This window comes from Amphiura filiformis, chromosome 5 (genome assembly GCF_039555335.1).
Source record: "Amphiura filiformis chromosome 5, Afil_fr2py, whole genome shotgun sequence".
Lineage (NCBI taxonomy): Eukaryota > Metazoa > Echinodermata > Ophiuroidea > Amphilepidida > Amphiuridae > Amphiura > Amphiura filiformis.
In genome coordinates this window covers 39993647-40010256 of record NC_092632.1, presented here as the reverse complement: position 1 = coordinate 40010256, position 16610 = coordinate 39993647, and the positions used below count along the sequence as shown (strand labels likewise).

General features: G+C 36.9%; 1 protein-coding gene across 1 annotated transcript; it reads left to right on the top strand.

Annotated features, from left to right (window-relative positions):
• Window positions 1-461: 461 nt before the first annotated feature.
• LOC140152186 (glycoprotein-N-acetylgalactosamine 3-beta-galactosyltransferase 1-like) lies at window positions 462-11727 on the top strand. Its single transcript, XM_072174485.1, has 3 exons — window positions 462-684; window positions 4946-5631; window positions 11165-11727. Exons 1-3 carry the CDS (start codon window positions 462-464, stop codon window positions 11405-11407), a joined length of 1152 nt encoding a protein of 383 aa, XP_072030586.1. The 3' UTR covers window positions 11408-11727.
• Window positions 11728-16610: the final 4883 nt, after the last annotated feature.

Below are 16610 nucleotides of genomic sequence, written 5' to 3'. Positions count from 1 at the left end.
GTAGTGCTTTTACAGAAAAATACCCGAATTTAAATGTTGCAGTTTACAGCCATCAATGGTTATAATGCCAGCACTGTAACACGTAAAGCTTTGCACTTACTTCAATTCAATACAAATAACTGCAACTTTTAAATTGGGGTATTTTTCTTTCAAAACACTGCTGTATTGTCAATGTTGAACAAAATTGGACAAATTGGGTATCAAAATGCGCGTAAATATCTTTTTATGTTGAAATATTGTGAAAACAATTATTAGCTTTGAACCTATAGGCGTATTTATAACAGCTGAGTTACTTTTTGTGCAGACTTTACATTTTATATTAAAAGGGATAGGCTTTCTACCAATAACCTATTAAATGATACATGCAGCTGCGACATATATCATTATTTTTTTCCATTATATTTTCTGTTACATAGTGTATATGCTTCACTACTTGTTTGCATCATATTGGCTTTGAAAAAATGGCTACTAAAAGGAAAATAACATTCCACTTATCTTACTTTATAATTTCATATTTGTGTGGTTTTATTATCACACTTTTTCCATTGAGATTTGGAATATTTGAACAAAGGAGGTTAACTGATTTCTCAGATCCAAAGGGACATATTGGAGTAGATGATAGTAATGCTGTTTCTCTTGATGAACAACAGGCATTCCTTTCTCACAAACATGAAAAGGAACTGGGTAAGTAAAAGAAAAATCTTTCCATGCAGCCAAAAACTTTACAGTGAAAAGACCCTCTATGTGACAAAACAAATGAGTGAAAAGGGGTGTTTTTGACAAGGAACATGCAGAGTGCATGTTCTGCATTTATGGGTTGTTGTACCTTGTAATTTTTGAAAATCATCCTTCTATATCCCACATGGCCTTTACTATGCTATTGTGCCTTCTTATAGTTATGCCATTAAGGTTGGTCTGAACCCTGGAATTATGAAAACTTTCGGGCTTCATAACTGCTAAATTATTAGTCTAAAGAATATAAAAGTATACATTTTTAGAATGGAAATGACTTGCTGAATTCATCTGTGAGGTCCAATTTGGGCCAAAATGCTCATTTTGGAGAAAATCCCAAAAACGGTTTTTTGGCCCACATTTTCGTGCAACGTAACAAAAAAAATTGTTTGGCCCAAAAATTTTTTATTAATTTTAAAAACTAGATAAAAATATCTAGGGACCGTTTTTTCATTTTTTGAATTTTGACCAACTTCACCAAAATATTTGAAATTTGGGCGAAAATCAGGCTTTTTATGATTTTTTTGAAAATTTTGCATTTTTGACCATTTTGGTGCAAATTTCTCAAAGTTGCTCAAAATTCAAAAAAATAAAAAAACGGTCCCTAGATATTTTTATCTAGTTTTAAAATTAATAAAAAAATTTTTGGCCAAACAATTTTTTGTTACGTTGCACGAAAAAATTTAAATAAAAACCCGTTTTTGGAATTTTGACAATTGACCATATCGTTCTTGAAATATAGGAAGTTTACGAAACGCCCTCATTTTCAAGCCTTTCTTCGGATTCAAATATCAATCGAGGATATATAGTATAGTAAGAGTGCTAAGGCCATCTTGACTTAATAATTCGTTTCATAAAATCACCAGGCTTTCGCGTTATTCCCACTGGATTGAGTAAATATCAGTTTTGTCCACTGTTTTATTTTTTCCCGATCCACCACACAAAAATCACACTTCTGACATCGTCAGACGACGTCAACATAGCCCAAAGCGTAAATCTTAATAAGCAATTCTCCATCTTGACCACAGTGCAACCTCGATCCCTGAGAGATAAAAAGGTGGTCTATTGTCATGATTGTTGCTTCTTGTCACAGATACACAAAATTAAAGTAATAAAATAGTAAGTAAAAAAATATTAATTAAAACCGCATTCCGTATTAGGTTTTTAACTTGGGAAGGGCTTTGAGACGAACTATTAAGATTAAAAATTGAGATATGGCCTAATCACTGCGCCTTATCAGCGCATGATGCGTCATTTATTGGTTTATTGATTTATTGACTCCGTGGAAATGCTAGAAAATGAGGAGTTTCGTAAAATTCTTTTATTTCAATAATGGAGCGGTCAACTATAAAAATTCAAAAAGTATGTGATAACTGATATGTTCATCAACATCAGCAGTTATTTAGTTACGTTTGGTTTATGCGTTAAAGTACAAAAAAAAATCAGTTTCCGACCATACAGTTCTTTCAGGGATACCCTGTAGCTTTTATTGCGTCATTGTACCATGTACTTAAACTCCATAATAGTAGAAAACTGAATAAGTTTGCATTAATATGAAACTGTTTACACTTAACACGTAATTTAATTAGATTTGGCAGCCATTTTAAAAAGCGCCCTCTACACATACACCCCATAATAGTCTTTATTAAACCTACGCCATATTTTATAAATAGTTGAAAAAAGAATTAGTTTGCACAAATTTGTACGTATTTGAAACCTTAACACGTAATCAAATGAAGTTTCGCAACCATTTTGAAAAGCGCCCTCTAAATAAATAGCCCCATTATAGTCTCTATTGAGTCATAGTACCTTGTTATACCTATGCCATTAATGAATAGTTGGAAACGGAATCAGATTGCATTAATTTGTACCAGTTTTTTAATGGGATTTGGCAGCCATTTTAAAAAGCGCCCCTACATATACGCCCTAATTATAGTCTTTATCGAGTCGAAGTACCTTCATTTACCTAAGGTATTAATAAATAGTTGAAAACAGGCTCAGTTTGCATATTTTTAAGCCTTATCACGTAACTCAATGGGATTTGGTAGCCATTTTGAAAACGCCCTCTAGCGGAATTATTGCCGGGTTACACAAAGTCTAGCTACCCTCACTTTTTTATCAAGTCTCATGGTCTACTACATAACTGTGGAGAGTAACTTAGGGGACCTCTCACGCACACGGGATCGGCCTCAGACAACGGACTAATGTAATAAGCTTTGTTTCAATAAAATTGGTGGTCAACAAGTGAAGATATGTCCAATTGTGTAAAGTAGTCCTAAAACAGCTTGGGCCACTTTTGTGTCTTTGGTTGGTGCTCTTAATATGTGTAATTTAAACAATGGGGGCACTTGGCACTTGAAGTGGTATTCTAATTTATAAATACGAAATAAATATCAATATAAATATGTGATGCGATCAAGCAAAATCAAAAGCAAAATCAGTCGGAATTCGGAACTCGGTAGTATTAATTTTGAGATATAACCAAACAAAGAAAATATTTCCTTTTGTTTGTGAAACTCTTTAATTGCTCATCTATGGAACTGATTGTTCAATTTCAGCTTTGTAAATGCTTTTTACTATCCAATAAGAAACTGAAAATTCAATATTTCCGAGTTCCGACTGATTTTGCTTGATCGCATCACATATTATTTTATTTACTAATGTCAATAGTGAAAGAAAAACATGAAAACCTATGCTTTTGTTCTGAGATCTTTGACGATAAGAAGAATGAAAAACAAAAATTCATTTTACGCGGTACAAACTTGATATGTGCGAACATGGCAAAAAGTGGCCCAACTCGGGCGATTAAGTTAAATCGGGCAAAGCCTTTGAACCTGAACTAGGAAAGAAACCAAGTTAGGTTGTTCTGTAAGCCAAGATATTACTGATTCTACTGCATATCACATTCATGCCATTGGCCCTTTAGTTTAGTCTGAAAAGCAAAAATGCGATTAATAATTAATGAAGTTGATGCAAGCTTGACATGCGCGACTGAAAGTGGCCCGACTCGTTTTCTGGATGATTTAGTTTTGAGCACGAACTAGTAAAGAAACCAAGTAAAGTTTTTCTGTTAGCCAAGATGTTCGTTCCTGATTCCACTGCATATAGCCTACCATTGTTGTCATGATCTTTTTGTATTTTTGTCTGACAAGCGAAATTGCAATTGCTTGAATTTTATTGTTACAGTCTGTAAGTGTATGTTATGTATTTCTCATATTTTTATTTTAATAAACCTGTTTTAAAAGGATTTTTAATGTATTTTATTTTGACCCCTGAGCACCCTGAACAACTGTGCTTGGTGTTTCCCCAGGCAAAATAAGACTAATAAAACAAGGTAGTTCTCGAACCACAAGTCTCGCCTGCTTTCGCGACCGCCTGTTTTTTGCGCCAAGTGTGGGTAATTTGACCTTGAATTACTCCAAAATGACCTTGAAAGTTCATGCCCATCCTGCCCTCCCGCACTTACCCCCATCACCGAGCAGCTCGACACACTTGCCCTATCACCATTCACAGTTGCAGCTCGATACATCGAAGCATGGCGAAATGCATATTCTGAGAACACCGTAATTCAAATGTCAAGAAAACAGATGACCTCAAATGACCTATGGTGACCTTGAAATGACCTTGAAATAATGTGACATAAACCATAACATAAAGACCTGCATACTTCACCTATGGCCCAATTTTGATATAAAATTGGATTAATTGAGCCCATTGGTCGAGTTTTAAAATATTGGACGAGACGTTATCGACACGACACACGGAAAACTGATTATATAGTCTCCCGCCTTATCAGGCACGGCGATAAAATTAAAATAAATATATTGCCAAATTTTGGATTTTTTGCTAAACATCTGCACTTTTTAAAAAAATTTGGAGAAAATTTTGAAAAACATGTACCCCATCTCTAAACCAGTTTTCTGAAAATCATGACTCATATCCATATAAAAAGCACTCCAAATCTGCCACATATCGCTATACCCACCATTCCACTAAACAACCCTCCTTATTGCAAACTACTTTTCTAAGTCAAGGGTCATATTTCATATTTGTTAGAAACCAGTGCCAAAGATCAAGACTTAAACATAAATTTCATCCTAAAGTTGACCATTCTTTGTCATATAATTAAACTATGAAACTTATGACAACAATAATGATAATAACAATTCACTCTTTTCTTTTCCTTGTATGTTTTTCGTTTTCCTTGTTACAGATCAGGATATTCTAGCAGATGTGCTATTTTCCAAAGTGCGAGTACTATGCTGGGTACTGACAAGTCCACAAAATTTGTACAAGAAGACCATTCATATCAAAGCAACATGGGCTAAAAGATGTAACAAAATTGTATACATTAGTTCCGAAGTGGACCCTGAATTCCCTTCAGTCAGGGTGGAGGCAAAAGAAGGCAGAGAATATCTATGGCATAAAACAAGACATACTTTCCAATTACTTTATGATCAATATTTAGATGATGCTGAATGGTTTATAAAGGCTGATGATGATACATACTTAATATTAGAAAACCTAAGATACTTTCTGTCAGGATATAATTCGTCACAACCAATTTATTTTGGTCGGAAATTCAAACCTTATGTTAAACAGGGATATATGAGTGGTGGTGCTGGTTATGTAATCAGCAAAGCTGGGGTTAAGAATTTGGTGGAAATTGCATTTAAAAATTCAAAATTATGCAGATCTGCAGAACGTCCTGGCGGAGCAGAAGATCTGGAAATTGGAAAGTGCCTAGAGAAGGCAGGAGTCATAGCAGGAGACTCCCGTGATAAACTTGGCCGTGATAGGTTTCATCCATTTCCACCTGGACATCACCCAGTGCCTAGCTTTGGCACTGTGGATAAGACGTGGTGGTACTGGAAGTATGTTTTCTACAATACATCAATGGTATGATAGTTTTTAAGGAATTTCAAAACTAACAATGGGAATAAGGGTTGGCGCGGTGGTTGTTCCCTCGCCTTGCACCACTAAGGTCCCAGGTTCAAGCCCTGGCCATGCCTGGGTTATCCTGATTCCATGCAATGCAAACAAAACACTATGGGAGAGCGGGTTGGCGCAGTGGTTATTCCCTCGCCTTGCACTACTGAGGTCCTGGGTTCAAGTCCCGGCCATGCCCAAGGACTGTATGTACACTGGTTTATCCCGATTTCATGCTCGTACTCACAGGTTTTCTTCGGGATCTCCGGTTTCCTTTCAAAAAATCGCTGATTAGTTGTTTGTTTATCCAAAACTTCCTTCATCCAATGGAATTCGGCGAGCTACACAGATAATTGGTAACAATCTTATGGTTACAATTATAAGTGCGGATAGGTTTGCGACAGGTTCGGCCACAACCTAGTTGATACGATCTGATTGTGATGATTCACCATGGAAGCGAAAAAAGCGCTTTGAATCCTCCAAGATATATAAATCCGAAATTCATAGTTACTCATTTATTTATTTAAGTTTTTTATTTATTTATTTACTTATGCAGCAATACAACATACCACATATATGTAAAATAATTTCAACGTGCTGCCTACTTACCTATATTACAGTGAGGATTGGCAAATGCGTTCTCCTTCAGGCTAATTGCTATTTCAATGCCTTGGAATTTAATTGAATTTTAGTAATTTTATCATTGCAAATGCATCAAGTTGAAATTAATTTTGGTTATTTTTCATTTCAATGCAATAAAGTGGTACTATACCCCTGGCCAATTTTGTGCCTATTTTTGCATTTTTCTCAAAAATTATAGCGCATAGGTGACAAGTAAGATATGTATATTATAGGGGCATGGACTACAACTACTGCACTGGAAATTCAGGAACTCAAGGCAAGTAGTTATTGATTTATTGATCAAATATTGTTTTTCCCTCATTTTTGACTGTAACTCCACGACTGTTGTCTGTGCTGAAATAAAATTTCCAGTACAGTAGTTGTAGTCCTTGCCCCTATAATATACATATCTTACTTGTCACCAATATGCTATAATTTTGAGAAAAATGCAAAAATAGGCGCATAATTTGCCAGGGGTGTAGTACCACCTTAAGGCCTAAAAAATTGTTTGATTGGCGTAACCCGACCTACTCTTTATGCAAAAAAAAGAACAAAATCTCATGCTACCAATAGACATTCCTTTCACCATCCACTGACACTTGCACCCTCTGCTGACTCAATAATATGAAATTAACTTTGGACAAACCAGGTTCCTAAACCTATAGTCCAATAGATTGCCGTAACCATTGTGCAGATCATGTTAAATTTGCCATATTTAGCAGAGATACGGTACTTATAATCATTAAGGCTATGGAGCCATTTCAGCAGGACCCATATTTTATGGGAAAAGGTCATTGAACTTTTACACGGGGGTCAAGCTCAAAATTGCTCGGACTTGGTTAAAAACAAAAATAATGTGTTCATCTTGTCATAAAGATTCAGAAAAAGCATAGATTGACCTATCTACAACTTACAGTTATGAAGTTATGGGCAAATAGGTAACATTGTGCCGTCATAGGTCAAATGTTGGCTACACAGGGGGCGAAAAGGAAAATTGCTCCGATTTTGATGACAATGGTCTCAAACTCTCAGAAAAAGAATAGTTTTCCATATATAGGATGTTTTGTTACCATGGTAATAAAGCAAACTAGGACAATATCCACTAAATCGCATTGAATTCTCTATTGAATCAATTTGAGGTTGACATGATAGGAGCGCCCGTACATATGTACACGCGACCCTGGATAAAGCTTTAAACAGCTGAACTAATCCTATCACCACCACGCACAAGTAACATAGAAGAAACATCACCACGATGCCTCGACAACTACCACAACGAGGGCCCTTTCTAGGACCTGCGTTGACAGTCATATCATTCAATGTCGAAGGTTTCACAACTGCTAAGCAAAGCTTATTAGCCGAGATGTGCAACAATCTCCAGTGTGATGTCTTCTGTAACAACATCCGCCCTACCTGGCATGGATTTAGCCATCGAACGTCCTCATCGACAGCATGGCAGTGCTGTATTTGTCAAGGCTGGTTCAATCATAGAAGCTACGTTCTTCTCTGCAGATGAAGACATTGAGATCTTAACTGTGGAAATGAGTAGTGTTGTAGTGACCTCTGTGTATAAACCACCACCTGTTGCCTTCGAGTTCCACCAACCTGTTCCCAATGTGCACAACAAGCCTCAAATCATCATTGGTGACCTTAATAGCCACAGCACCCTGTGGGGTATAGAGAAACCAACAAGGATGGCGAAGCTCTAGAAATGTGGATGGACACAAACCAACTCAGCCTCATTCATGATCCCAAGCTCCCTCCTTCGTTCTACAGTGTACGCTGGAAACGTGGATGCAATCCAGACCTCGCCATAGTGACTAGCAACATTGCAGGCATGTGCCAGAAGTTCGTAATGGATTCCATCCCACAAAGTCAACACCGTCCAATTGGTATCAAAGTAGATGCAGTCGTCAAACCAACAACAGTGCCTTTCACTCGACGCTTCAACTACAAGAAATCCAGGTGGCAGAACTTTACGGACGAGCTAGATCTGAAGGTGAAACATATTAAGCCAACAGCAGGTAACTACGACCAATTCACTCAACTAGTTAGGAAGACTGCTAGAAGATACATCCCACGAGGTTGCAGAATAAATTACATTCCTGGATTCTCAAAGGAAAGTTCTGAGCTCTATGAGGAATATGTCGCCATGTTTGAGACAGACCCCTTCTCTGATGAAACAACTTTTAAAGGAAAGAAAGTGATGGAAAGTGTCTCTCAAGAGCGCCGCAAGACCTGGAATGTCTTGATTGAGTCAATAGACATGTTAAAGAATAGCAAGAAAGCTTGGTCGACTATTCGCAAACTCAGAGGTGATCCCAAAGCAGCTCCGCCACACTCCAAAGTTACAGCAAACCAAGTCGCACACCAACTACTCTTGATTGGTAGAAGTGGAAAAAAGCAGAAAAAGATCAAGCTTAACCGTAAAAAGTACAACAAGGACTGACCGTGGTTTTACTAGACCTTTCACCATGGAGGAGCTAGAAGCAGGAATCTCCACTCTAAAACCAGGAAAAGCAATAGGTTTAGGCAACATTGCAACTGAGCAGATCAAACACTTTGGACCTGAGGCAAGTAAGTGGCTCCTACAGCTCTTCAACTAATGTCTGGCAACACACAAGCTCCCGAATATCTGGAAGAAAGCTCATGTGACAGCACTTCTGAAACCTGGAAAAGATCTATCAATTCCAAAGAACTATCGCTCAATATCACTTCTGAGTCATACATACAAGCTCTTTGAACGCCTAATACTCACCAGAGTCGCACCTGTCATCGATGAACGCCTCATCCCTGAGCAAACCGGCTTCCGCCCTGGCAAGTCAACAACCAGCCAAGTTCTCAACCTCACTCAGTACATCGAAGAAGGTTACGAGAAAGGAATGGTATCTGGGGTTGTGTTCGTCGATCTATCAGCAGCTTACGATACAGTCAACCATCGATGTCTTCTACACAATATCCAGGAGCTGACTAAAGATATACAGTTAACAGAACTGGTAGAAAGCATGCTTAAGGACAGACTCTTCTTTGTGGAGCTGGGTAGCAAGAAGAGCAGATGGCGTATGCTCAAGAATGGTCTTCCACAGGGAAGTGTACTTGCACCTTTCCTCTTCAACATCTACACGAATGACCAACCAAGAAGTGAGAACACTGTTCGATTCATCTATGCTGACAATGTCGGTATTGGAGCTCAAGATCTAGAATTCACAGTTGTGGAAGAATGCCTCTCTAAAGCTCTGGATGAACTCACACCATGAGGATAACCACTTGCGAGCTAACCCATCAAAGACACATGTGTGTGCCTTCCATTTACGCAACCGTGAAGCCAAACGCCATCTAAAGGTCACCTTCTGGTACAGCACTTGAACACTGTGAACACCCTGTTTATCTTGGAGTTACTCTGGATAGGTGTCTCTCCTAAAAGAATCATGTTGAGAAGACAAAGATGAAAATCAGTACAAGAAACAACATCTTGAGTAAGCTCACCGGAACAAGCTGGAGTGCAAGTGCTCACACTCTTAGCGGCCTTAGCTCTATGCTACCCAACAGCAGAGTATGCATGCCCTGTATGGGAGAGATCGCCTCATGCAAAGAAGTTGGATCCAGCCCTGAATACTAGCTGTCGCCTGATAACAGGTTGTCTTCGAGCAACTCCAACTGAAAGCCTATACGCTCTAGCAGGTATAGCGCCACCAGATGTAAGACGTAATGTAGCAAGCATGAAAGAACGCCAGCGCCAAGCCACTGATGTAAGACATCCCCTGTTTGGACATGTCCCTCGAGAAAGTCGTCTGAAGTCCAGAGATAGCTTCCTCAACAGTGTAACTCCACTTGAAACATCAGCCAATAGTAAAAGAGTGGCAAAATGGGAGGAGAGATCTACCAATCACCCACAAAATTTAAATATTCCTGTTGGCGAAGAACTACCACCTGGTACAGATGCAAGTTGGGTTGAATGGAAATGCCTCAATAGGTTACGGTCTGGTGTAGGAAGATGTAAAGTCAACCTCAGGAAATGGGGATATCGAGAGAATACAGATGTAACCTGCGTTTGTGGAACAGAACCACAAACAATGGATCACCTAATATGTTGCCCTCAACTGGAGCAAACATGCACAACTGCTGACTTAGCAGTTTACAATGTGAATGCTGAAAAATGTGTGCAGCACTGGCTGACACATTTAATCTTGTGCCGGCCCGTGGACACGCTAAGAAGAAGAAGGTTGACAATAATGTTGTGTTACCTGGATAAGAAAGCACTCTTTGAGAGTTATAACTATTCTTTTTCTCATTTCTTGTAACAAGATGAATAATTTGAGGCCATTTTCAACACAATCAGATCAATTTTTATTTTCGCCCCATGCGGAGCTAAAATTAGACATATGACGTCATAATGTTACACTTATGCCCATAACTCCATAACCATACGCCATAGATAGGTCAAAGTATACTTTTTCTGAATCCTTATGGCCAGAGAATGACAATGGTATAAGTAGTGAGTAAGTTTGAATAACTTTAAACTTGACCGCCTGTGCAAAGTTCAATGAACTTTTTCCACTAAATGAGGAGTGTTGTTGAAATGGCGCCATAGCCTAGATTAATCACCTCTATGAGTACTATATATTACTCTGCCAAATACGGCAACTTTAACACAATTTGCACTATTGTAGTGCCTTTGAACTGAAGTCATAATAATATATACTGACCGGACTGTTCAAGATTCAGTTGTTGAGTTACCGTCAATCATTCAATTCCATTGTACATATTTTGTTAATCTACCCTGGCACCAAATAATTACAAACATTTTACACATTGTATGATTTGATACAGCATTAACTTAACTTGCTTTTTTTTGTCTTTTTTTTTTGTGGTTGTATTATAGGGTCCAGAATGTTGCTCTGATTACTCAATTTCATTCCACTATGTAAGTCCGGCTCTAATGTATCAGTTAGAATACCTGATATACCACATGAAACCCTTTGGAGTAGGGCATTATACCTGCCCTAATGAAGCTATACCAATTATAACCAAACTAATGGGTGGAGAAGAGCTAAACAAAGCAGCGGTTGGAGCAGGAGCAACGCAAAGGACAAGAGGAAGAAGTGGGAAAAATGAAGATCATTAAAGATAAATTATAACACTGTTGAATCAAGCAAGAAAGGTTACTGTGCATTGTACCGAGGTACTTTGTGGAAATATTGTATTAAAGGAACACTACAGCAATCACAACATTATGCCTTTAGAAAAACAATTATCAAGCACAAATCACATGGTTTTATTTAAAACAAACTCATATTGACCATAAAAACGAATAAAAACAGCCGGCTCTCAATATGCGATATTCAAAATTCCCACGCCAAAATTGTCTCTGGCAATGACGTCACGGTTATTTGTGCTCAACAGGGACGACATTGAAAATTTTAATATCGCGTTGTAAGAGCCGGCTGTTTTTAAGGTCAATATGAGTTTGTTTTAAATAAAACCATGTGATTTGTGCTTGATAGTTATTTTTCTAACATATAAGGCATAATGTTATGATTGTCGGTTGTCGGAGTGTTCCCTTAATTATTTGCTATAAAAATATTCAAATATTAGGGTTCAAATTGTGCTTTGATATAAAGTAAATATGACTGACGTTTTCATCAAACCTCTTGTGATTCTTGCCCAAGTAATCATGATATACTAAGAAGATTCTACAAGTGTTGCCTGCTTTTGTGTTCTCTATTTTCGCCATTATACTTGTGTCTTGTTATGTTATGTAGAAAGTGGGTATTGCCTGAATCAGGTGGTGACTGTTTATCTACTGTATGTAGCATTTAGACAATACCTGTTATCTACTGTAGATAGCATTCAGACAATACCTGCTATCTACTGTAGATAGCATTCAGACAATACCTGTTATCTACTGTAGATAACATTCAGACAATACCTGTTATCTACTGTAGATAAGAATTCACACAATAACTTCTATCTACTATAGATAAGCAATGCAACACCTGATGTATATAATAGATAACATTCAGACAGGACATGTTATCTACTAAAGATAGCAGTTGAGAAAAAGAAAGTTAACAAACGTTTGGTTCAAACAGACATACTGTAACCAGAGGAAAAATGTTTTTTATAGCAAATCATTTTTCAATGCATAGATGGGATAGCATAAAATGCTACCTACAGTAGATATCAAGTATTGATTGAATGCTGCCTACAGTAGATAACATGTATTGTCTGCAAGCGGATCTTTGGTGGATAGCAGGTATTGTCTAAATGCTATCTATGGTGGTATTTAGACAAATGTATACGGTAGTGAGCAGGTATTGCGTAAATCGTATGTACGGAAGATACCAGGTATAGTGTAAATGCTACCAATGGTAGTTAGCAGGTATTGTCTAAATGCTATCTAAGGTAGCATTCAGACAAATACGGTAGTTAGCAGGTATTGCGTAAATCGTATATACGGTAGATAGCAGGCATAGTGTAAATGCTACCTATGGTAGTTAGCAGGTATTGTCTAAATGCTATCTACGGTGGCATTCAGACAAATACGGTAGTTAGCAGGTATTGCGTAAATCGTATATACGGTAGATAGCAGGCATAGTGTAAATGCTACCTATGGTAGTTAGCAGGTATTGTCTAAATGCTATCTATGGTGGCATTCAGACAAATGTATACGGTAGTTAGCAGGTATTGTGTAAATCGTATATAGGGTAGATAGCAGGCATAGTGTAAATGCTACCTATGGTAGTTAGCAGGTACTGTCTAAATGCTATCTAAGGTAGCATTCAGACAAATACGGTAGTTAGCAGGTAGTGTGTAAATCATATTATACGGTAGATAGCAGGTACCCAGCAAACACAAAAACGTTTTTAAAACGTTTTAAATAAGTTATATTTTGGCTTTTGGTTTAGGTAAAACGTTTTAATAACATTAAAATGTCGGGTTATATAAAGGTCATGATAACGTTTTAAAACGTTTTGTATGAAAACGCACTACAACAATATTTTTAAATGTTTCCAAAAAATGTTATTGTAAACTATTTTTGCAAACATTTTTGCCAAATATTGTGTCAATACTTAAATAACATCATGTTATAATATTTGAACCCAGCAAACACAGAAATGTTCTTAAAATGTTTTTTCAAAACCTTTTAATAACATTTAAATGTCGGGTTATATAAAGGTCATGAAAACGTTTTTAAAACGTTATTGAAAATATTTTGGGCAAACATTTTTCGCAAAATATTTTTCAACTAAAATAACATTCTGTTTAGAATGTTTTGTATTAAGTTTTCAAGAATGTTTTTGGAATGTTATTAAAACGTTTTTATACCCTTTATATAACCCGACATTTAAACGTTTTCTGTAAAACATTTTTGTTTGCTGAGCAGTAGATTATCAAAACATTTTTTAATGTTATGAAAACGTTTAATACTGTCAATATACCTTTTATATAACCCGACATTTAAACGTTTTCTGACAACCTTTTATAACCTTTTGCGAATGATATCGAAAACGTTTTGTGTTTGCTGGGTATAGTGTAACTGCTACCTATGGTAGTTAGCAGGTATTGTCTAAATGCTATTTATGGGGGAATTCAGACAAATGTATATGGTAGTTAGCAGGTATTGTGTAAATCGTATATAGGGTAGATAGCAGGTATAGTGTAAATGCTACCTATGGTAGTTAGCATGTATTATCTAAATGCTATCTATTGTGGCATCATTCAGACTAATGTATACGGTAGTTAGCAGGTATTGTGTAATGCATAGATGGGATAGCATAAAATGCTACCTACAGTAGATATCAAGTATTGATTGAATGCTGCCTACAGTAGATAACATGTATTGTCTGCAAGCGGATCTTTGGTGGATAGCAGGTATTGTCTAAATGCTATCTATGGTGGTATTTAGACAAATGTATACGGTAGTGAGCAGGTATTGCGTAAATCGTATGTACGGAAGATACCAGGTATAGTGTAAATGCTACCGATGGTAGTTAGCAGGTATTGTCTAAATGCTATCTACGGTGGCATTCAGACAAATACGGTAGTTAGCAGGTATTGCGTAAATCGTATATACGGTAGATAGCAGGCATAGTGTAAATGCTACCTATGGTAGTTAGCAGGTATTGTCTAAATGCTATCTATGGTGGCATTCAGACAAATGTATACGGTAGTTAGCAGGTATTGTGTAAATCGTATATAGGGTAGATAGGAGGCATAGTGTAAATAATACCTATAGCAGGTATTGTCTAAATGCTATCTAAGGTAGCATTCAGACAAATACGGTAGTTAGCAGGTAGTGTGTAAATCATATTATACGGTAGATAGCAGGTATAGTGTAACTGCTACCTATGGTAGTTAGCAGGTATTGTCTAAATGCTATTTATGGGGGAATTCAGACAAATGTATATGGTAGTTAGCAGGTATTGTGTAAATCGTATATAGGGTAGATAGCAGGTATAGTGTAAATGCTACCTATGGTAGTTAGCAGGTATTATCTAAATGCTATCTATTGTGGCATTCAGACTAATGTATACGGTAGTTAGCAGGTATTGTGTAAATCGTATATACGGTAGATAACAGGCGTTGTGTAAATGCTACCTATGGTAGTTAGCAGGCATTTGATTTGATTTGATTTGATTTTATTCGGTATCTCCATATAATTGCACATACAACAATACAAGGTAAATAGATATAAAATGCATTAAGATAAATAACATATAATACACATAAAAAACAAAGCAAGGAGATATCACAGGATAGCCCTTTTAGCCCAAAGGCTTGTTTCCGAAGGGGTCCTTTATACATAGAAGGGCAAAAGGCATAAACATGATAAATAAAAACAAAAACATACAAATAAATATATATTATACAAGTGAATATTAGAAGTAAAAACAGTATTTAAACATGATTAAAATCATTAGAAACTAAATTTGGTTAAAATGATGAGTTTTTACAGACTTTTTAAAACTTGCTTTATCAGAAACTGATTTGATTGCACTTGGTAAGTTGGTCCAATCCTGAATGGCATTATAATAAAAAGAGCCAGAAGTGATGGCCAACTTAATTAAAAATATCAAAAACATGGTTCAACCTGAGTTGTTTTGCCCTATTTTGTATGTTAAGGAAATTAAGATCTTTAAAATAATCTTCTGTAATATGATACATGCAATTCTTATTTAAAATGAATCTGATAACTTTGTTTTGAGCAATTTGTAGGCTTTTACTTATGTGTGCCAGCATATCAAGAAGAAATAGAATAATCAAACAAACAAAGTACAAGAGCAGAGCATAACATTTTCTTGATATTTTGATCAAGAAACTTTGCCTGTCTGTAACGAAATTTGAGTCTAGAATTTACTTTTTTTATGACACCAAGACCCATTTCTTCACCATTCAAGCACTGGTCAATAGTAAGACCTAAGTATTTAACTGAGGGAGTAGCATGAATTGTTTGCCCTTCACACTCAATGTTATAATTTTGCCAATTCTTCAATTTGCGTTTTGTTCCAAAAAGAATGAGTTCTGTTTTACCCATGTGGAGAGATGAGCCATTTGTTACAGCTTTCGAGATTTTTGCTAAGCTGCTGCCCAATTTTTAACGGATCTCTATCAGAAACCAAAAGAGCGCTATCGTCTGCATACTGAAGGAGCATACAATCAACACAGTTGGGCTTGTCGTTCACGTAACAAAGGAACAAAATGGGACCCAAGATACTCCCCTGTGGAACTCCACATGTTAAAGCCATAGAGTTGGAGTCTGAGCCATTAACATTAACAATCTGAAATCTGCAATGCAGATATGACTCAAACCATTTAGTGGAGTTCATTCCCAGAGCAGTTAGCTTTTGACATAAAATAGAGTGATTAACACTGTCGAATGCTTTCTGGATGTCAAGAAGCACCATTCCAGTAAACAGACCAGCACTGATTTGGTTTCTGATATGATCTAGAAGATAGATAAGACATGTGTCTGTGGAATATTTACCTCTAAAACCTGACTGAAATTTAAATAAGATGTTATTTCCGTGAGATACCTGTTAAATTGTACAAACACTGCTTTCTCCCAAATTTTGGAGGCCACAGACAAAATACTAACAGGTCTGTAGTTGCCTACTTCCAACCTGCTCTTCTTTTTATATAATGGTTTGACCTTGGCAATTATCATTTCACTTGGAAACACTTCAGTCCTGATAGAGAGATTAATAATAGATGTGATTGGAGTTTTAATGACCTCTGCAGCATCTTTCAGATAACGAGCCGGCAAGCCATCCAAGCCAGTGCTTTAGCTCATCATAGACAAAGGCCTCACTGACCTCATGGAGATC